The 22,268-nt window shown below is 37.7% G+C and overlaps 1 protein-coding gene across 6 annotated transcripts; it reads left to right on the top strand.

Annotated features, from left to right (window-relative positions):
• Positions 1 to 3,166: 3,166 nt before the first annotated feature.
• LOC110443474 lies at positions 3,167 to 20,643 on the top strand. Of its 6 annotated transcripts, none has more exons than XM_021487715.1 (9): positions 3,167 to 3,239; positions 6,482 to 6,525; positions 8,456 to 9,496; positions 9,920 to 10,046; positions 10,781 to 10,946; positions 12,017 to 12,869; positions 17,494 to 17,611; positions 18,299 to 18,453; positions 20,322 to 20,643. In XM_021487715.1, the coding sequence occupies exons 3-9, from the start codon at positions 8,565 to 8,567 to the stop codon at positions 20,422 to 20,424; spliced, it is 2,454 nt and encodes an 817-aa protein (XP_021343390.1). In that variant the 5' UTR covers positions 3,167 to 3,239; positions 6,482 to 6,525; positions 8,456 to 8,564; the 3' UTR covers positions 20,425 to 20,643. The 6 variants fall into 6 exon arrangements, with proteins under 6 accessions (XP_021343390.1, XP_021343377.1, XP_021343399.1 ...); XM_021487702.1 differs by lacking the exon at positions 3,167 to 3,239 and adding an exon at positions 5,843 to 6,139; XM_021487724.1 differs by lacking the exons at positions 3,167 to 3,239; positions 6,482 to 6,525 and adding an exon at positions 5,843 to 6,139.
• Positions 20,644 to 22,268: the final 1,625 nt, after the last annotated feature.

Genomic DNA, 22,268 nt, shown 5'->3' with positions numbered 1-22,268 from the left:
ACTATAAACACATCCACCAGGATATCTCTAGAGGAAGAAGGTTTCCAATGAGATCACTATAAACACATCCACCAGGATATCTCTAGAGGAAGAAGGTTTCCAATGAGATCACTATAAACACATCCACCAGGATATCTCTAGAGGAAGAAGGTTTCCAATGAGATCACTATAAACACATCCACCAGGATATCTCTAGAGGAAGAAGGTTTCCAATGAGATCACTATAAACACATCCACCAGGATATCTCTAGAGGAAGAAGGTTTCCAATGAGATCACTATAAACACATCCACCAGGATATCTCTAGAGGAAGAAGGTTTCCAATGAGATCACTATAAACACATCCACCAGGATATCTCTAGAGGAAGAAGGTTTCCCAATGAGATCACTATAAACACATCCACCAGGATATCTCTAGAGGAAGAAGGTTTCCCAATGAGATCACTATAAACACATCCACCAGGATATCTCTAGAGGAAGAAGGTTTCCAATGAGATCACTATAAACACATCCACCAGGATATCTCTAGAGGAAGAAGGTTTCCAATGAGATCACTATAAACACATCCACCAGGATATCTCTAGAGGAAGAAGGTTTCCAATGAGATCACTATAAACACATCCACCAGGATATCTCTAGAGGAAGAAGGTTTCCAATGAGATCACTATAAACACATCCACCAGGATATCTCTAGAGGAAGAAGGTTTCCAATGAGATCACTATAAACACATCCACCAGGATATCTCTAGAGGAAGAAGGTTTCCAATGAGATCACTATAAACACATCCACCAGGATATCTCTAGAGGAAGAAGGTTTCCAATGAGATCACTATAAACACATCCACCAGGATATCTCTAGAGGAAGAAGGTTTCCAATGAGATCACTATAAACACATCCACCAGGATATCTCTAGAGGAAGAAGGTTTCCCAATGAGATCACTATAAACACATCCACCAGGATATCTCTAGAGGAAGAAGGTTTCCAATGAGATCACTATAAACACATCCACCAGGATATCTCTAGAGGAAGAAGGTTTCCAATGAGATCACTATAAACACATCCACCAGGATATCTCTAGAGGAAGAAGGTTTCCAATGAGATCACTATAAACACATCCACCAGGATATCTCTAGAGGAAGAAGGTTTCCAATGAGATCACTATAAACACATCCACCAGGATATCTCTAGAGGAAGAAGGTTTCCAATGAGATCACTATAAACACATCCACCAGGATATCTCTAGAGGAAGAAGGTTTCCAATGAGATCACTATAAACACATCCACCAGGATATCTCTAGAGGAAGAAGGTTTCCAATGAGATCACTATAAACACATCCACCAGGATATCTCTAGAGGAAGAAGGTTTCCAATGAGATCACTATAAACACATCCACCAGGATATCTCTAGAGGAAGAAGGTTTCCCAATGAGATCACTATAAACACATCCACCAGGATATCTCTAGAGGAAGAAGGTTTCCAATGAGATCACTATAAACACATCCACCAGGATATCTCTAGAGGAAGAAGGTTTCCAAATGAGATCACTATAAACACATCCACCAGGATATCTCTCGAGGAAGAAGGTTTCCCAATGAGATCACTATAAACACATCCACCAGGATATCTCTCGAGGAAGAAGGTTTCCCAATGAGATCACTATGGCGACCATAGAGCTTGCCCTTTCTTTGAATATTTTTCAACCTGGTTTTAAATAAACATTGTTTTGTAACTTTTCAGCATGCCGTCAACATTTATCACGGAAATAATGATAATCTGAGTCGGCTCTATTGATTATCGAACCGACAGTGAGATGTAAACACAGTAGGAGCAGGATTGTTACCATCACGGAAAGGGAAGCTTCATCTGAATATATTCCTTTACTCATTCTGAAAGTCAAGATTGAGTTAAGCGGCTGATGTGGAAGAGACTGTGGTGTTATGATTTCAAGTTCAAAGTGATATATATGATCGACATTGTCAATACATTCTTGCTCTTTAAAAGCAGCCTATCTTCAATATATCTGTAAAAGAAGTTCAAGGACTGATAAGCTCTTCATAAATCAGCCTCATGCATATAATATCGTTAACTGAAGTGTTTTAGTTTTTTAATTACTCGAGGTATTAGAAGGAGTTTAAGCCTATGTTTTCGACTACGCATCACGTATGTTGATATGATGCTACCTAAGGTCTAGTCAATGAAGCGAGGGAACTCATGGCAAGCAAGGATCCAAAGATTGGAAAACAATATTAAGGTATGAGCTATAATCAATTATTAGAGATTTTCAAGGTCAAAACTCAAAAGATCAGCAGCGTAATGATATGAATGATGAAACTATGTGATCAGTAAAATAACCAACTCAGGACTTACCCTTACTTTAAAACAACATGACGTTACCGAACGATACCTAGCGTCATTTATCCCCGTCTCTTCTGGTACCACCTCGATAAACACCCACTCTGTTGGCCATTTCATATTAGAAACTGGACATTACAGTTATTTGCAAGTGGGCGAGTGAGCTTGTCAATTCTTTGTAACTGATGTTGAGAACGAGGATAATTTTCTCTGTGATTGCCCTGTTTAGTGTGATATGAGATTGGATTTATTTATCTTTGTCGTAAATGTCTCAAATGCCTCTTACGTTTAACGCTCTTCATTCATGTGATAGGCATTTATACTTTCGGGAAAATGTTCTTAATTAAGTACTCTCAAAGAATGAAATTATCATAAAATATATATTGCGTTTTGAATTTATATTTATTCATTCAAATTAGTCTCAAAATATCAGGAATTCATGAAGAAAATTGCAGAAATACCGCGTTTAGCTTTAGGATATGATTGCTCTTGTTTGTGATGTGTCGACATCCAACAATTGTCATTAGGATCCGACTAGATATCTCTTTTAACGACGACTCTTTAATTATTTAGTATAATATTATATATTTAATGTGGGGTTTTAATAATGTATTTGAATGTTGTTTTTGCTTATATATCGTACATGTTATGAGTGACATTTAATTAAACAAATGATGAATGGAGCGTTCGCGATTGGTCGTATTTGACGTGTCCTCATTTGGCGTATATTACCTGTTCGGTTGGGTTCTTGGTTTTCCGTATTAGCACGTGTCTATGTTTAACATGTGACATGATTGCTTGTGAGTGAACGTGTTTTTATAAAACTTCGATACGACCGTTAAACGGCCAGGACCTCCGGAGTACAAGACGAAAGCTAGTGGACAGGTAACACTTGGCCTGACTTCGTGTCTGTGAATGTAACTTGTTATTATAGTATTTATTCTTGTTATTGATGTCTGATGCTCTTGTAATGAAAGGAAACGAAAATAATATATTCTTTGCCTATTCATATTTCGAAAAAGGACACTTTTATGGTCGTTTTTTTACCTTCCATTTGGGGGTAACGAACGAACAACGAAACAGATAAATCTTAATTGAGGAATATTTTACTCTGACATTGTTTTTCTTTTAAATCTAGTTTATTTATTGCGTATAAATGATACGAAACTGTTACGAAAATACGCTAAGATAGTTTGTAAACAAGATGATAGTATGCCTGAAATGGGAGAATGGCGCTAACGCACTATGTTAGTATATTTCTCAAGACAAATTAAATATACTATATAGAATATTGTATAGCATTAAAGGCTACCTGAGTGGCAAGTATTTATAACAGTTATAGTAAACGTTCATTGACCTTGTTGAACTTGTCTTTCTTTTTAATTTTCAAATGTCTTTTCCTTATCAAAAATAACTTCAAATGGGATATTTCATAAGATTTGTTTTTGGTCGCTCTGAAATTAACGTTTAATATCACTTCATATCTTTATTAACAACATTTCTAGAACATTATAATCACAATATCATAGGCGTTTTGCATTTTTAATATTACCGGTGATATTATCGATAAAGCATCATTGTTGTAATACCACAAAATGGGGTTGCCGGGTGACGCAGTGGATAGCGCACTCAGCTTTAGGAAGACGGCCGGAGTCCGATTTAACGCATGTACTGTATGTTCTCCGAGTACTCCGGTTTCCTCCCCCATTATAAGATCTTGCTCGCTACCATCCGGGCCAACAAGTTTAGTGATTTATATACATATACTTGTTATGTGATAAACTGGTTCGATATTTGTTGTAAAATAAATGTTGTTTAGGTTTAGTTTAAACTGTATTTATTTCTGGTAATATAAAATACATTATATTTTCAATATATAATCAACAACGATTCGGAAACAAGTACTAAGTACTTATACAATGTCCGTTCGTTAAGTTAGATATACGATATTGTTACACCTCAAGTGAATTTCTAGCTATTTGATTGGTTGGGAGAAAATTAAACAAAAATCTCTGTCACCCTCCGAAAATACATTGGTTTTAAGGGGCGCGGGTGATATTGCCATGAGACAGTGAAAAATATCACATGCGCAAAAAATGTGCGTGTACCGCTTCGTTTCCCCACCGTGATGGTCACAAGAACGTTTGACGGCAACAGCCAATTTCATCAAGCGCCGGTGCGATAGCGATTGTAAACAGCAGACTATCAACAAACAAGATGTCATTATCGAGGTTTGCTGCCGTTTCTGAGCTACAAAGACTTTTGGTGTAACAAAATAGATATGACATTCATTAGCAAGTGACAGTGAATATTGTCAACCCTCAAAAACCCATTGTCACCCTCGGCTTCGCCTCGGGTGACAATGGTTTTCTCGGGTTGACAATATTCACTGTCACCTGCTAATGAATGTCATGTTTATATACTGACAGCAGATATAGTAATCATTAAATCATATTGAAATAATTAAGTTCTAATGCATATACATAAAAAAAATTCGTTGAATGGCAGAAATATAAAATGTTTAGGTTCAAATATTGCTAGTACTTTTTTTACTTTTACTTAAGTTTATACAATATTTATAAGAAAAAAGATAATTAAAAAATATATAAAAGGATTTGATGCTTATGTTCCAGCAGTTATCATATTTTTAATATAAATAACTTTTTAGCATGAAGCACTTTGTAATCACTAATTTACAACAATACTAGTATTTTGTATTTTAATATCACTATTATTTTGAACTTACGGTATAACATGAATAGTTTACTAATTGACAAAAATTCTTGGCTAACAAGGGTGTATAATTTTTGAACTGTTTAATTTTAAATTCTAGTATCTATAGAAATAAATCAATACACTTTATCTTATTTCGTTCTGCGTTTAAAATATAATTTGATGTGAATCATAATTGTTGAAATAGGAATAAGAATCAAGTTTTACACGTATATAAATCAATATCATAGAAATATAGGTGTCTAACTTAGTTTAACTGAGTTTATTCTGAGCGCAGGCCTCTATATTCAGATCATAGTCCGTATTTATTAAATCATAATATATAACAATGTCTTCGATGTGACCTCAATCCAATGTTGTTGTGAATCTCCTTTCATCACTTTCCCAAAATTTATCAATGCGGTTTTCGAAAGTTATTAGATTTGGTGCTTGAATCACGTTCTCATGTAGGGAATTCCAGTTGCTAACAACTCGTTGAGTAAATGAGTATTTCTTTCCAGACTCAGTGAATTGTATCTTGTTTTATTGACAAAAGTCCCTGTGATGCTGTTGTATCATAGACTCCCCTAGTGTCTAGTATGGTGTAAGAAGAATCGCTTTTACCTCGGGCCCTCGCCTGTTAACGTTTTACGACAAGGGGATGCAATTATATTTAAACGGTATTTTATTTAAGTTAATTATACAGGACGTGTAATCTACATGGCGATGTTGACTACATGATGTTTGTAAGGTACATCTGAACTTACCTGGCAGGTGTGTGTACCACATGGTATCTAGCATCATCGATGAGCCTGCCCCCTATCATTAATAGGTTTCCTGTGTATTGTATATATGCATAGCTAAGTGTGTAAAGGTAAACAAAAAAAGAGTATTGCCCTGGGGCCCTGACCGGACGAGTTGTCGCGTCATTAACGGTCACTATTGCCGTTTAAACCCTCTGTACAACAGAACTAGAACGTTCCAAAAACCGAACCATTACCTAACGGGATTATGTTTGGATTGTTACATCCATGGACAACTTCAAAGCTCCATCACTTGATTCACTACCAGAGGTAAGTGATGATGACGTGTTCTATCTGTGAGTATGCTGTGAGAGTATCTGCGTGTCAGAAGGTGTGCAGGTCATCCACAGGTGTGTGACTGTACTAGCTTATATGTGGCTCCCACGCCACTATACGTACATTTATACTGTACTTATAATACCAACTTGTACGAAAGGTCATGACGACATCAACAATAGTTCGTTCAAACTGAAGTCATAATTATTTCATGTCATATAACAGGAAAAAACAGAGTGTACTTGACATACATGTCACTTGTTGACATAAGACCAAGACGCGTGACACACTGGATAACACAAATTGTTGAATCGCCCACATTTACATTTATTGCAGACTGGAGGGGCTCGATGTTGATGGACACGTGCCGTGACAGATAGGTATCGTATGATCCGGAGATACACATTAACGGTTCTTTGTTTCAAATCGTCAATTAATCATGTCATCCACAGGTTTAAGCAAATCTCATCGCCCGTATATTAAATTGCGCATTTCGTCATTTTGTGATATTTTGCTTGCACGGGTCTTTGCATTAAGTAAGTACACTATTTTCATCAACTCATCAATCAAAGTAAATTAAAGAGTAATAATTAAAGGACAAAAAACGTCGATCCGTATTCACGTTGTATGAATTATGTACATGTATAATGCATGAAACGAAATGTTCCGAGTGGTCGAAATTTATTCAGGACATCTCGGAGTTTTACATCCACTATACAGACTATTTTCTTTGATGCCCCGTGTGCGGTAATGTAAATTTCACCCCATTTTTTATCAGTTTCCAAAAATATTAATTAATTTAAATAAGTTTTTTTTTCTGATCAGATGTTGTGTTCAGATCTAGTCGTTTAAAAAAAAAAAAAGCTCTTTGTAGATTAAGTTGTATGTTTTGCAAAATCCATGTAAAATCCATATTCTTGTATCTTGTATCTTGTATCTTGTATCTTGTATCTTGTGTGTCGTTAACAGTTTTTGTTATCTAGCTTTGAATGTATACAGGCAACAGGTTTAAATCAGAACTTTTTTGGCGTGGTCTGTCCACAGGAGGAGAACAGGACAATGACCGACATTAACGCCAATAACACTAAGACGGTCATCTTTTACATTGTATATGTATGTTAACTAAAGCCATAGAACTTCCCAGGCGGATACTTGTATGTAATACTGTAGGGGATCGCTGAACCTGTTACTTATACAATGTCTAACGCCTCAAAATAAGCCAAACACTGCTGTCAATTCATTTTTGCAGTCCAGAGTCATGCTAACTGAATTAACAATCTTAAATCTTTGTTTTTGGCAGACATTTTACTCAATCACACTTGCACTTTATCAAAATTGTGCATTTCGTTATCCTCAGGCCATCCTTACCTGCCGAGGAGGTGAAACTTATTATAATTTGTGGACGGAATAAAGCACTTTTTAGAATATTTTCTTATAGTAAGAATTCATTTAAACATGGGTTGAATTGTTATCACGGGGAGACTGTTTGTTATCGTTTGACAATATTAAAACTAAGGCACCTGTTCCCATCCATCACTGGGTGGGGTAAACTCTAAGAGTGGAAAAACGACCAATTTTTCAAAATTCCTTTCTTGTTGATACAGAAATGAATAAATGAAACCGTTGTTATGGATTGGGTTGTTCGGTGGCACTTTATCAAAGTTGTTAATTTCATTTCCCCAAAGTGACGCCATCCCCCGGGTCAGGGGGTTACAGGCTATCGTTTCCATAACAATAGGGCATTGAGTACGTGTTTATTGTGTAAAGAACAGGGATACAGAATTGTAGAGATGATAATAGATGTAAGCTAATCACGTAAACGTGTTGTAGAACACGCCCAAACATTGTGTGTCGCTAATTTCACAGTTGTCATACATCACACATACCGACCTGCTTTGTACAAGTCTGTGTACATGCATAATTAGTTCCACATCAACACAATAGAACACAATAGGTTAAACCTCAGATGATCGTTTACGGCCCACGGACCTGTTGCTGTTGTATACAATTTCAATTTTCAATTTAAAAAAACGCCCTTAAAAGTTACAGATCTATTAAGCGTTACATTGATGGAACCATTAAGTTCTGACTGGGTAATTTTAAGTTTGAAACATTGTAAGTGTGATCCCATCCATTACTTACGTCTTCCTCTATATATATCCCCACCCTCTGTTTATTTGGATCTAAATGACCATCTGCTCGAAGTTGGTTATATTTTTACTTATATACTATCTCCCAATTCTGCATGGAACGATTTTCATCTATTTTTTCTATTTCAGAATTCTTTATGTTTTTTTTTCTATGTTTCAGAATTCAATACCACCAGTATATATGGAGTATCGATGGCAGCATGGCTATATGAACATTGACCACTTTGTAAAAATATCCACTTTTATTGGCGAACACAAGATTACAAAGCATGACATCCAATGGCGTTCCTGTCCTAGTATCGATGTTTATTGTCACGTGTGTGACATCGCAGGTATTTGATTGGCTAAAACATGACAAGTTTGATGACTTGGACGACAAGATGGTAGCAGTTCACCATGACAACTGTAGAGCCAAAGCGAAATCCGACATGTTGTTTCCTACCGATACAGTTTCTCAAATACCGAAATTCAATAACCTAAAACATCGTATATTCTACAAAAACCGAACAAGCTTAGTCCATCTACACAATATGGCATTAAACAGGGCATTCTTCTTCAGTTACATTCTACAAAAGATGAACACGTCTGATTTCTTCTCCATTCAACCCAACATTCATTATCTCTACATGTCTGTTACCGCTGACATCAACGCAAACCCTTCCGGTATAAACGGAAGTGGTGTATACTTTGATTACGACTGCTACTATCCTAACTGGTTCACGGAACTCGACTTCAACGTGACGATCCCATTGTTTGCTCCCCGAGCTTGGCGCTGGGATGATACGATGGACTCAGATAACTACCTCCGAGAACCGACACGGAAAGTGGCATTCGTTGACGACATTGGCGCTGGAAACGGAAACAATTACACGAGCGACTCCTTTAAGATGAACCCATGGTATAATATGTGGCTTCCGGATAACGATCCTTTTTTGGATTCCGCAAATAAATTCACTTACGGAACTGGAATAAAGTATTCAAATATGACAGGGAAATTTACACACAATGAATATGAGCTTTTTAATTTCTTTGGTCCAAACTCGCCTGGACAAGATATGAAGGACGATACTTTACTTCCGGTTCGGTTCACGCGCCCATACTTCGACTGTAACAGGTCTAACAAATGGGTCGTGAGTGCCGTGTCTCCTGTGGTAGATTACATGCCTAGATATCTCAACTGGACGCACATGCGAAGACCACGGTAGGTACTAACAAAGCTTTGTTTTTGGATTCCCATTTTAAAAAACTATTGAAATAATTGAAAGCGATATTTTCTGTTTTATTTGAATGAAAAGTTCATCATTGATGATTTTATAAGTGTTGCGTACTGTCGAGATAAAAACTTTATACTATGGCATAGAAAGATAGTCGCTCCACGTTAAGCACTAGCTTAACGTCTGTTACATATCACTAGTTAGAGAGCTTTGGTTTTCTGACTGGCTTAACGTTTGTTACATATCACTAGTTAGAGAGCTTTGGTTTTCTGACAGTCTGTACTCATTGGAATATAAAGAAGTTAAAAGCCATAAGTTGCATCATGTATAAATGTCAGTTTCTTACTATACATATTAATACAAGTGCATATGTTATAAATCAAATATAGTATTGGTTCTCACAATTACAGGTTTGTAGGAGTAATAGTGATGGACATTGATTTCAAGGAGGTCGATTTCAATCCGTGCACAGTTGGTGTCGGTAACCCGGGGCCCAGCCACCTGGCAGGGATAGCCAAGTGTAGAGACACCACTAGGGTTAGTACTATTTGTCCAAGAACTACACCAGGGCCCGTATTCATAAAACTGTTCTCATGCTCAAGCATGGATTCTGTGCTCAAACCAATCTTCTTGTAACTTGCTTAAACCAGGTAAAAACGATCAAAAGGTCAAATGTAAACATTGAAAGTATTCGGCTTTAAGTTTCCTCAACGTTTAAAAAATAAAAAATCATAACGGGAACAAGAAATTCGGCTTGAGCACAAAATCAATACTTGAGCATTGTTGAGATTAGTACATGTTTTTAATCTTTCGCTATAAAAAGTTGCGCCAAAATGTGTTGAATGAGGACTACATATCGGTGATTAACTTATGTATAATAAATCACAATAATTATACTTAATTTTACTGTAACTTCAATAACAAATGTCTTCATGATAAATCGAACAATTTCGGTTGATCAGTCTGTTTCCGCTAAGGGAGCCAACTCTAATAGCTCTAATGATAAACAATGAATAACAAATGTTCAAATCTAACTACTGTTTATCAGTGTAAATATCTATGTAGCATTCGGACATTTTTATAGTATGGAAAGTTCAAATCATAACACATATTACGGTCCAATGTTCCTTGTTATAATCAATCAACCCTAGTTTGAAGGGTACTTGGGTTGTTGACGGTAATGTGGCCATGTACCCTGTCAGACCTAATGATATGTAGGAAAACACCACTATCAGTGGCCGTGTTATATCCTCTTGTCGTTTGTTCTACAGTGTAAACACCGATCAGGACTAGGATTCCGGCGGGATAGCTACACGTGTTCCTGTAGGTCGGGGTACTACCTGCCCCCGTCCTTCCGAAGGAACTACAAGGGACATAGCATAGAACAGGCGACGTACGACGAGTATATGTCCAGCTTCACGTGTCTTCCAACCAAATGTAAGTTAAAGTAGACTCTGTCGTTGAAGTCTGAATCGTTAATTTTAGTGATTTATCATCGTTACATGTAATACAGTTATTATTGGATCCTAAACTTCTTTCTGAGCACACAGTATGCAACACATACAGCGGTGTAGGTCTGACATAGAAGGCTCCTATTACAATACTGTACTTGTACCTCTACTGTGAGACCATCGAGATTGAATTATGTATATTTGCATTGTCACAATAGCAGGACAATTGCATAAATATCATCTACTTTGCATATATTTGCATTCTAAAACTCAATAATCGGTTATTTATCTAAAAGGTTGTTGGAAACTGACGTTGTGTGTCAAAGATAAGACGGAACAGCAGTGAACAGTGAACTCACATTGACAACTACTTAAAAATAACGTGGAACGTGGACGTGTGACAATGAATTCATTATAATAAGGTTGTAAATTTCAGTTGTAAGATTTTTTTGAAGATGAAACATTTAAAATATTATGATATATCGTGGAATAAGTGTTTCTTTAATATAATTTCATAAATGAGTGCTGCTTTGAAGAAGACAAAACAAACATTGGAGTCAAAGTTGAGGAAAACCAGTCATTGACATGCGATCGTTTCACTCGCATTTGTCTTCGGTTTCGGAATTCACAAATAAGTCTTATGAATATGAGTTTGTAATTTATTAGTCAAACAGATTTCGGTCAATAAGAAAAGCTGAACAGTCTCAAGTAGAGCATCACAATGTGGCTGGGCTTTTCTAGTACACTGTGTCCGCGTGCTTCATTCTGTCTCCCCAATCAGGTTAGGGGGTAAAATGGTAGTGATTGTTAGTCCGTTATGAAAACCGCAACTCTCATGATGTCTTGTTTTCTTAACAAAAAGCGCATGTGAAAGACAGGCTATTACATCAAGAAAGATCCACTTCTATTCTTGCCGCTTTGTTCAAGATCCATTTCCCCATCTATACAGTTTTCTTCATACGGTACAATTGTAGATACATTCTCAAATTCTCATATTTCATAATTCATAGTTCTCTATGAATATTTTTGTTTTATTTTGTGTTCTTTATTTTCCAGATCTACACGTGTTACCTATTGTAGAACAGACTCGACGACCTGTATCTAAAGACACTGCAAATAGCAGTTCATCACAGGGCTATTCGAACGGAAAGATGGTGAGGAGGCGTAAACGATCTGCTGTCCATTTACAATTCAAACAATCATCATATGATAAGATGATACGAATATTCCGACATATAAAGATGGTCACCTCTGCCAACTGTAAGACTCTATCGGATAATGCTCTCCATCTTTCTGGAGATGTAGCGTATGGCGTAGATACCCAGTTTGAATTACAGGGCCGAACCGCCTTGCGTTTGGCACATTTTCTCAGTAACTTTCACCAGAACACGGGTCCACATGAACAATTTGGATGGATAAGAGGTGGTGGGCGATTACACCAGGAACATCTCTTTGGAGAAGTGTTCGCAAACGTGATGGCTGATCATAAAATTCTTGCATCTGCGGTTTATTATGATCCCTATATGTTTGAAAATACGGATGGCTCAAAGAAGAAATTTTTCGGGCCACTTGCTTTCCAAAAGAAAGGTGTGACTTACGCCATCGACTCTGCTGGTTTACAAAGACTGTATGTAGACGAGCAATGGTACAGACGCGCCCGGGAACGCTGGAGTACAAACACGGGGTCGCTTAAAACCTACAAAATGAGACCAATGGTGAGGAGGGACAGAAAGGGAAGTAGTTCAGTTAAGTTTGAATACTTTCCTATTATGTATCGAGCGTCAGACTACGCGGACGGAAACTGGATCGGACCAACGTTTAAATGTGACGGGAACATTGATGCTTGGGTTATCACATATGTTACGCCTTTCTTTAAAATTGAACACTCGACCAAAAAACTCCAGTTTGCGTAAGTATCGTCACATTAAAAGTTATGTAGATTTTGACGTATGAACCGTAGTCTTATAAAACTTATTTGGAATGTATTTGTCCCGCATGTAAGAAGGGAATATGTGACTTTGCAAAAACAAAATTGTAATGGCCAGTTAAAAACTGAGAGCAGAATCCACTTCAATGTGTTGTTAGCAGGTGATACTCGGCCATCTACAGGTATCGCTCTTCTTGTATTTATTTTTACTGGATTTGATCAAAATAAAAAAAAAATCATGCCAGCCTCATCAATAAAAGGACGATTTCATTATTTGCAGTCAGTGTGGCCACTTGAATATTTACGTATTGATGAGAAACAACAGCGCCGATTTTAACACGGAGTGAATAAAATTTAATGTATTTGAAAATAGGGATTCTTTTGTAGACACATTGTTCTTTGCAATGAAATGAGTGAAACTATAGTTCTAAGAAGTAACAAAAAGAAATACTGAATGACGTCTTATCCACTACAAAAAATAGAAATAAAAATGTAAATACGAATGAACGCTCTGGCAAATGAAATGTGTTCTGGATCTGTTCAGATATGATATGATTTATAGCGGTGTTTTTCAGTGGAGTGGTGACTGTGATTTATAGCGTTGTTTTTCCAGTGGAGTGGTGACTGTGATTTATAGCGCCGTTTTTCAGTGGAGTGGTGACTGTGATTTATAGCGCTGTTTTTCAGCGGAGTGGTGACTGTGATTTATACCGCTGTTTTTCAGTGGAGTGGTGACTGTGATTTATACCGTTGTTTTTCCAGTGGAGTGGTGACTGTGATTTATAGCTCCGTTTTTCAGTGGAGTGGTGACTGTGATTTATACCGCTGTTTTAAAGCGCTGTTTTTCAGTGGAGTGGTGACTGTGATTTATAGCGCCGTTTTTCAGTGGAGTGGTGACTGTGATTTATAGCGCTGTTTTTCTGTGGAGTGGTGACTGTGATTTATACCGCTGTTTTAAAGCGCTGTTTTTCAGTGGAGTGGGGACTGTGATTTGTAGCGCTGTTTTTCAGTGGAGCGGTGACTGTTGATTTATAGCGCTGTTTTTCAGTGGAGTGGTGACTCAGTGGAGTGGTGACTGTGATTTATACCGCTGTTTTTCAGTGGAGTGGGGACTGTGATTTATAGCGCTGTTTTTCAGTGGAGGGGTGACTGTTGATGTATACCGCTGTTTTTCAGTGGAGTGGGGACTGTGATTTATAGCGCTGTTTTTCAGTGGAGTGGTGACTGATTTATAGCGCTGTGTTTCAGTGGAGTGGTGACTGTGATTTATACCGCTGTTTTTCAGTGGAGTGGTGACTGATTTATACCGCTGTTTTTCAGTGGAGTGGGGACTGTGATTTATAGCGCTGTGTATCAGTGGAGTGGTGACTGTTGATATATACCGCTGTTTTTCAGTGGAGTCGTGACTGTGATTTATACCGCTGTTTTAAAGCGCTGTTTTTCAGTGGAGTGGGGACTGTGATTTGTAGCGCTGTTTTTCAGTGGAGCGTTGACTGTTGATTTACAGCGCTGTTTTTCAGTGGAGTGGTGACTGTGATTTATAGTGCTGTTTTTCTGTGGAGTGGTGACTGTTTATTTATAGCACTGTTTTTCAGTGGAGTGGAGTGGTGACTGTTGGTTTATAGCGTTGTTTTTCAGTGGGGTGGTGACTGATTTATAGCACTGTGTTTCAGTGGAGTGGTGACTTTTGATGTATACCGCTGTTTTTCAGTTGAGTGGTGACTGATTTATACCGCTGTGTTTTAGTGGAGTGGTGACTGTGATTTTTAGCGCTGTTTTTCAGTGGCGTGGTGACTGATTTATAGCGCTGCTTTTCAGTTGAGTGGTGACTGATTTATACCGCTGTGTTTTAGTGGAGTGGTGACTGTGATTTGTAGCGCTGTTTTTCAGTGGTGGAGTGGGGACTTCAGTGGAGTGGTGACTGTGCTTTATGGCGCTGTTTTTCAGTGGAGGGGTGTCTGTTGATTTATCGCGCTGTTTTTTCAATGGAGTGGTGACTGTGTTTTATAGCGCTGTTTTTCAATGGAGTGGTGACTGTGATTTATACCGCTGTTTTAAAGCGCTGTTTTTCAGTGGAGGGGTGTCTGTTGATTTATCGCGCTGTTTTTTCAATGGAGTGGTGACTGTGATTTGTAGCGCTGTTTTTCAGTGGAGTGGTGACTGTGATTTATGGCGCTGTTTTTCTGTGGAGTGGTGACTGTTGATTTATAGCACTGTTTTTCAGTGGAGTGGTGACTGTTGATTTATAGCGTTGTCTTTCAGTGGAGTGGTGACTGATTTATAGCGCTGCTTTTCAGTGGAGTGGTGACTGTGATTTATGGCGCTGTTTTTCAGTGGAGTGGTGTCTGTTGATTTATAGCGCTGTTTTTTCAATGGAGTGGTGACTGTGATTTATAGCGCTGTTTTTCAGTGGAGTGGTGTCTGTTAATTTATACCGCTGTTTTTCAGTGGAGTGGGGACTTTGATTTATAGCGCTGTTTTTCAGTGGAGTGGTGACTGTTGATTTATACCGCTGTTTTTCAGTGGAGTGGTGACTGTGATTTATAGCACTGTTTTTCAGTGGAGTTGTGACTGTGATTTAAAGCGCTGTTTTTCAGTGGAGTGGTGACTGTGATTTATAGCGCTGTGTATCAGTGGAGTGGTGACTGTTGATTTATACCGCTGTTTTTCAGTGGAGTGGTGACTGTGATTTATAGCGCTGTTTTTCAGTGGAGTGGTGACTGTGATTTATAGCGCTGTTTTTCAGTGGAGTGTTGACTGTTGATTTATAGCGTTGTTTTTCAGTGTAGTGGTGACTGTGATTTATAGCGCTGATTTGCAGTGGAGTGGTGACTGTTGATTTATAGCGCTGTTTTTCAGTGGAGTGGTGACTATGATTTATAGCGCTGTTTTTCAGTGGTGTGGGGACTGTGATTTATAGCGCTGTTTTTCAGTGGAGTGGTGACTATGATTTATAGCGCTGTTCTTCAGTGGTGTGGGGACTGTGATTTATAGCGCTGTGTTTCAGTGGAGTGGTGACTGTGATTTATAGCACTGTTTTTCAGTGGAGTGGTGACTGTGATTTATGGCGCTGTGTTGCAGTGGAGTGGTGCCTGTGATTTATAGCACTGTTTTTCAGTGGAGTGGTGACTGTGATTTATAGCGCTGTTGTTCAGTGGAGTGGTGACTGTTGATTTATAGCGCTGTTTTTCAGTGGAGTGGTGACTGTGATTCATAGCGCTGTTTTTCAGTGGTGGAGTGGGGACTGTTGATTTATACCGCTGTTTTTCAGTGGAGTGGTGACTGTGATTTATGGCGCTGTGTTGCAGTGGAGTGGTGACTGTGATTTATAGCACTGTTTTTCAGTGGAGTGGTGACTGTGATTTAAAGCGCTGTTTTTCAGTGGAGTGTCGACTGTGATTTATAGCGCTGTGTATCAGTGGAGTGGTGGCTGTTGATTTATACCGCTGTTTTTCAGTGGAGTCGTGACTGTGATTTATAGCGCTGTTTTTCAGTGGAGTGGTGACTGTGATTTATGGCGCTGTTTTTCAGTGGAGTGGTGACTGTGATTTATACCGCTGTTTTTCAGTGGAGTGTTGACTGTTGATTTATAGCGTTGTTTTTCAGTGGAGTGGTGACTGTGATTTATGGCACTGTTTTTCAGTGGAGTGGTGACTGTGATTTATACCGCTGTTATTCAGTGGAGTGTTGACTGTTGATTTATAGCGTTGTTTTTCAGTTGAGTGGTGACTGTGATTTATAGCGCTGTTTTGCCGTGGAGTGGTGACTGTTGATTTATAGCGCTGTGTTTCAGAGGAGGGGTGACTGTGATTTATAGCGTTGTTTTTCAGTGGAGAGGTGACTGTGATTTATAGCACTGTTTTTCCGTGGAGTGGTGACTGTGATTTAAAGCGCTGTTTTTCAGTGGAGTGTCGACTGTTGGAGTGGTGACTGTTGATGTATACCGCTGTTTTTCAGTGGAGTGGTGACTGGGATTTAAAGCGCTGTTTTTCAGTGGAGTGTCGACTGTTGGAGTGGTGACTGTTGATGTATACCGCTGTTTTTCAGTGGAGTGGTGACTGTGATTTATGGCACTGTTTTTCAGTGGAGTGGTGACTGTTGATTTATAGCGCTGTTTTTCTGTGGAGTGGTGACTGTTGATTTATAGCGCTGTGTTTCAGAGGAGTGGTGACTGTGATTTATAGCGTTGTTTTTCAGTGTAGTGGTGACTGTGATTTATAGCGCTGTTTTGCAGTGGAGTGGTGACTGTTGATTTATAGCGCTGTTTTTCAGTGGAGTTGTGGCTGTGATTTACAGCGCTCTTTTTCAGTGGAGTGGTTACTGTTGATTTATAGCGCTGTTTTTCAGTGGAGTGGTGACTGTGATTTATAGCTCTGTTTTTCAGTGGAGTGGTGACTGTGATTTATAGCGCTGTTTTTCTGTGGAGTGGTGACTGTGATTTATAGCGTTGTTTTTCAGTGGAGTGGTGACTGTGATTTATGGCGCTGTTTTTCAGTGGAGTGGTGGCTGTGATTTATAGCGATGTTTTTTAGTGGAGTGGGGACTGTGATTTATAGCGCTGTTTTTCAGTGGAGTGGTGACTGTGATTTATAGCGCTGTTTTTCAGTGGAGTGGTGACTGTTGATGTCCCGTTGACCCTCCTGGATATCAACCAATGTCCACAGCCCTTCTACGTGGCCAACGCTTTCAAGAATACAGCAAGATGTCAAACCCGGTCTACAAAGGTATCATAACACACTTAAACGGACGTATTGTCTACCCTTACTGTTTGGTCCAAGTAACAAATACATATACCTGTTAATATAGAATTGCGCGTCACATTAGGGATTATGCTGATCTTTGGGATTATGCTGATTTTAGGGATTATACTGATATTAGGGATTATGCTAATAGAAGGGATTATGCTGATATTAGGGATTATGCTGATATAAGAGATTATGCTGATATTAGGGATTATGCTGATATTTGGGATTATGCTGATATTAGGGAGTATGCATATATGGTATATGACGCGTAATACAACATTTGGTATTTTTTTCAATGAGAAATATGGCATGGAAACTGGTTGTTTCACTACAGAAATGTTTACAAGGTACATCATACAATACATTAGGCCTATACTATAGGAAGATTTACACGTGGTAAGAAATTCATCTCGTGATTTCATAGGTAAACAGTCATGTGGTGTAAGTATTTTTGACCTCATAGATATCCCCTGTTTCCGTTGAATGGCGATCTTCTAACTACTGTATGTTATGGTCGTATATTTGATTTATTACTTCCTTTACCCTGTGGTTGGACAGGATGTAGATGATATATATTATAGGTCTGTTCTTTTTCGTAATTGATTAAACAAATAAAGGTATGTTTCCGCAGTTAGTTAAATCCTTTTGTGTTCTTTCTGTTGACAGTGTCGCCCTATTGTTGGTTATGGTATGACCAGGGGGTCGTACCGCTGTGACTGTCGGGCTGGGTTTGAGTACCCATTTAAGGACCAAAAGAGATGGTTCGAGGGGCACATGGTGGATCGAGAGTATGAGAAGAAACAACAAGGAATATATAGTCGGTATGTTTGTAAGATATCTTGTCAACACAATGTCCAAGAGTTGGTTCCCTTTTTTCACATGTGATATGAAAGGGTGCCCAACACAAATGTAATATTTGTCGGACAGAACATGTTTATAATCTATGTAATATTTGTCGGACAGAACATGTTTATAATCTATGTAATATTTGTCGGACAGAACATGTTTATAATCTATGTAATATTTGTCGGACAGAACATGTTTATAATCTATGTAATATTTGTCGGACAGAACATGTTTATAATCTATGTAATATTTGTCGGACAGAACATGTTTATAATCTATGTAATATTTGTCGGACAGAACATGTTTATAATCTATGTAATATTTGTCGGACAGAACATGTTTATAATCTATGTAATATTTGTCGGACAGAACATGTTTATAATCTATGTAATATTTGTCGGACAGAACATGTTTATAATCTATGTAATATTTGTCGGACAGAACATGTTTATAATCTATGTAATATTTGTCGGACAGAACATGTTTATAATCTATGTAATATTTGTCGGACAGAACATGTTTATAATCTATGTAATATTTGTCGGACAGAACATGTTTATAATCTATGTAATATTTGTCGGACAGAACATGTTTATAATCTATGTAATATTTGTCGGACAGAACATGTTTATAATCTATGTAATATTTGTCGGACAGAACATGTTTATAATCTATGTAATATTTGTCGGACAGAACATGTTTATAATCTATGTAATATTTGTCGGACAGAACATGTTTATAATCTATGTAATATTTGTCAGATGGAACATGTTTAATCTATGTAATATTTGTCAGACAGAACAGGTTTATAATCTATGTAATATTTGTCGGACAAAGCATGTTTATAATCTATGTAATATTTGTCAGACAGAACATGTTTATAATCTATGTAACATTTATCGGACAGAACATGTTTGTAATCTATGTAATATTTGTCGGACAGAACATGTTTATAATCTACGTAATATTTGTCGGACAGAACATGTTTATAATCTATGTAATATTTGTCGGACAGAACATGTTTATAATCTATGTAATATTTGTCGGACAGAACATGTTTATAATCTATGTAATATTTGTCGGACAGAACATGTTTATAATCTATGTAATATTTGTCGGACAGAACATGTTTATAATCTATGTAATATTTGTCGGACAGAACATGTTTATAATCTATGTAATATTTGTCGGACAGAACATGTTTATAATCTATGTAATATTTGTCGGACAGAACATGTTTATAATCTATGTAATATTTGTCGGACAGAACATGTTTATAATCTATGTAATATTTGTCGGACAGAACATGTTTATAATCTATGTAATATTTGTCGGACAGAACATGTTTATAATCTATGTAATATTTGTCGGACAGAACATGTTTATAATCTATGTAATATTTGTCGGACAGAACATGTTTATAATCTATGTAATATTTGTCAGACAGAACATGTTTATAATCTATGTAATATTTGTCAGACAGAACATGTTTATAATCTATGTAATATTTGTCTGACAGAACATGTTTATAATCTATGTAATATTTGTCTGACAGAACATGTTTATAATCTATGTAATATTTGTCAGACAGAGCATGTTTATAATCTATGTAATATTTGTCGGACAGAACATGTTTATAATCTATGTAATATTTGTCAGACAGTACATGTTTATAATCTATGTAATTTCGTAAAGATAAGCACGCATTGACCTACAAATATTAAACAATCTGACATATTAAATATTGTATAATCTGTCATAATATCACATCGCTTGCTATCTTATAGGACTATTGTGTGATTCGGAAATATTAATACAGCATGTGTAACTTTGTTTATTTCAGGTTTGACACCCTCGCTTGTCGGGTCTCCTGCGGAAGATCTTTGATTCCACATCCACTATCGCTCGTCGTGGCTTTAGTTGTCATCAAACTTTTCTACAACTAGTCTGTACAGGAAAACATTTTCATATTTACAAAGTCTGTAAATGTTTCGTATCGTATATATACTGATGTATAGTTATATATATATAAACTGCAGCTTACCGACCGTTACTTACGTTCATCATGTCCCGGTCAATAGAGCCTTGCTCATTTTTTTTACTGATTTATTTTATTTATGTTTTTTACTGCTTTTGTTTTATTGGAAAAACTCTAAATAAATGTGTTTACCATAGTATGGATAGTGTGTTTTATATTTTATTGTTTGCTTCAAATGTTCTTTTGGTACAGCGTATCAACTAGTAAGTCAACGGGTCGCCTATTTGTTTTGGTAACACACATATTACGTTTTTTTTTTGAAATATTCATTATAAGCAGGTATTCCTAGCGGAAGGGTAGTAGGGGTAGGGGCTAGTATCATCAACATATCATGCTCGGTACAGTTTTTGGTAAGAGTTAAAGGCTATCAAACAAAAATAGTTATGATTTGTTATAGTAAATGGTGCTAAACATCGTTTAAATACGAGAACTAAAGGAACCACAACCTCAGAACAACAGGACATATTAGTATACAGCATGAGTACACGACGACAAACTATACTACAGCGTGAGTACACGACGACAAACTATACTACAGCGTGAGTACACGACGACAAACTATACCACAGCGTAAGTACACGACGACAAACTATACTACAGCGTAAGTACACGACGACAAACTATACCAGAGCGTAAGTACACGACGACAAACTATACTACAGCGTTAGTACACGACGACAAACTATATTACAGCGTCAGTACACGACGACAAACTATACTACAGCGTGAGAACACGACGACAAACTATACCACAGCGTGAGTATACGACGACAAACTATACTATAGCGTGAGTACACGACGACAAACTATACTACAGAGTGAGTACACGACGACAAACTATACCACAGCGTGAGTATACGACGACAAACTATACTACAGCGTAAGTACTCGACGACAAACTATACTACAGCGTGAGTACACGACGACAAACTATACTATAGCGTGAGTACACGACGACAAACTATACTACAGCGGAAGTACACGACGACAAACTTTACTACAGCAACAATGCACAAGGACACTACAGCTTGAGTACACGACGACAAACTATACTACAGCGCAAGTGCACGACGACAAACTATACTACAGCTTGAGTACACGACGACAAACTATACTACAGCGCAAGTGCACGACGACAAACTATACTACAGCTTGAGTACACGACGAAAAACTATACTACAGCGTTAGTACACGACGACAAACTATACTACAGAGAAAGTACACGACGACAAACTATACTACAGCGAAAGTACACGACGACAAACTATACTACAGCGTTAGTACCCGACGACAAACTATACCACAGCGTAAGTACACGACGACAAACCATACTACAGCGTAAGTACACGACGACAAACTATACCACGGCGTAAGTACACGCCGACAAACTATACTACAGCGTAAGTACACGACGACAACCTTTACTACAGCAACAATGCACAAGGACAATATATACCACAGCGACAACACACAAGGACAATATATATCACAGCGACAACACACATGGAGACAAACTATACTACAGCGTAAGTACACGACGACAACCTTTACTACAGCAACAATGCACAAGGACAATATATACCACAGCGACAACACACAAGGACAATATCTTACTACAGCGTAAGTACACGACGACAAACTATACGACAGCGTGAGTACACGACGACAAACTATACTACAGCGTAGGTACACGATGACAAACTATACTACAGCGTGAGTACACGACGACAAACAATACTACAGCGTAAGTAC

Source organism: Mizuhopecten yessoensis, unplaced genomic scaffold (assembly GCF_002113885.1).
Source record: "Mizuhopecten yessoensis strain PY_sf001 unplaced genomic scaffold, ASM211388v2 scaffold1961, whole genome shotgun sequence".
NCBI lineage: Eukaryota > Metazoa > Mollusca > Bivalvia > Pectinida > Pectinidae > Mizuhopecten > Mizuhopecten yessoensis.
This window is presented reverse-complemented; position numbering and strand designations above follow the sequence as displayed.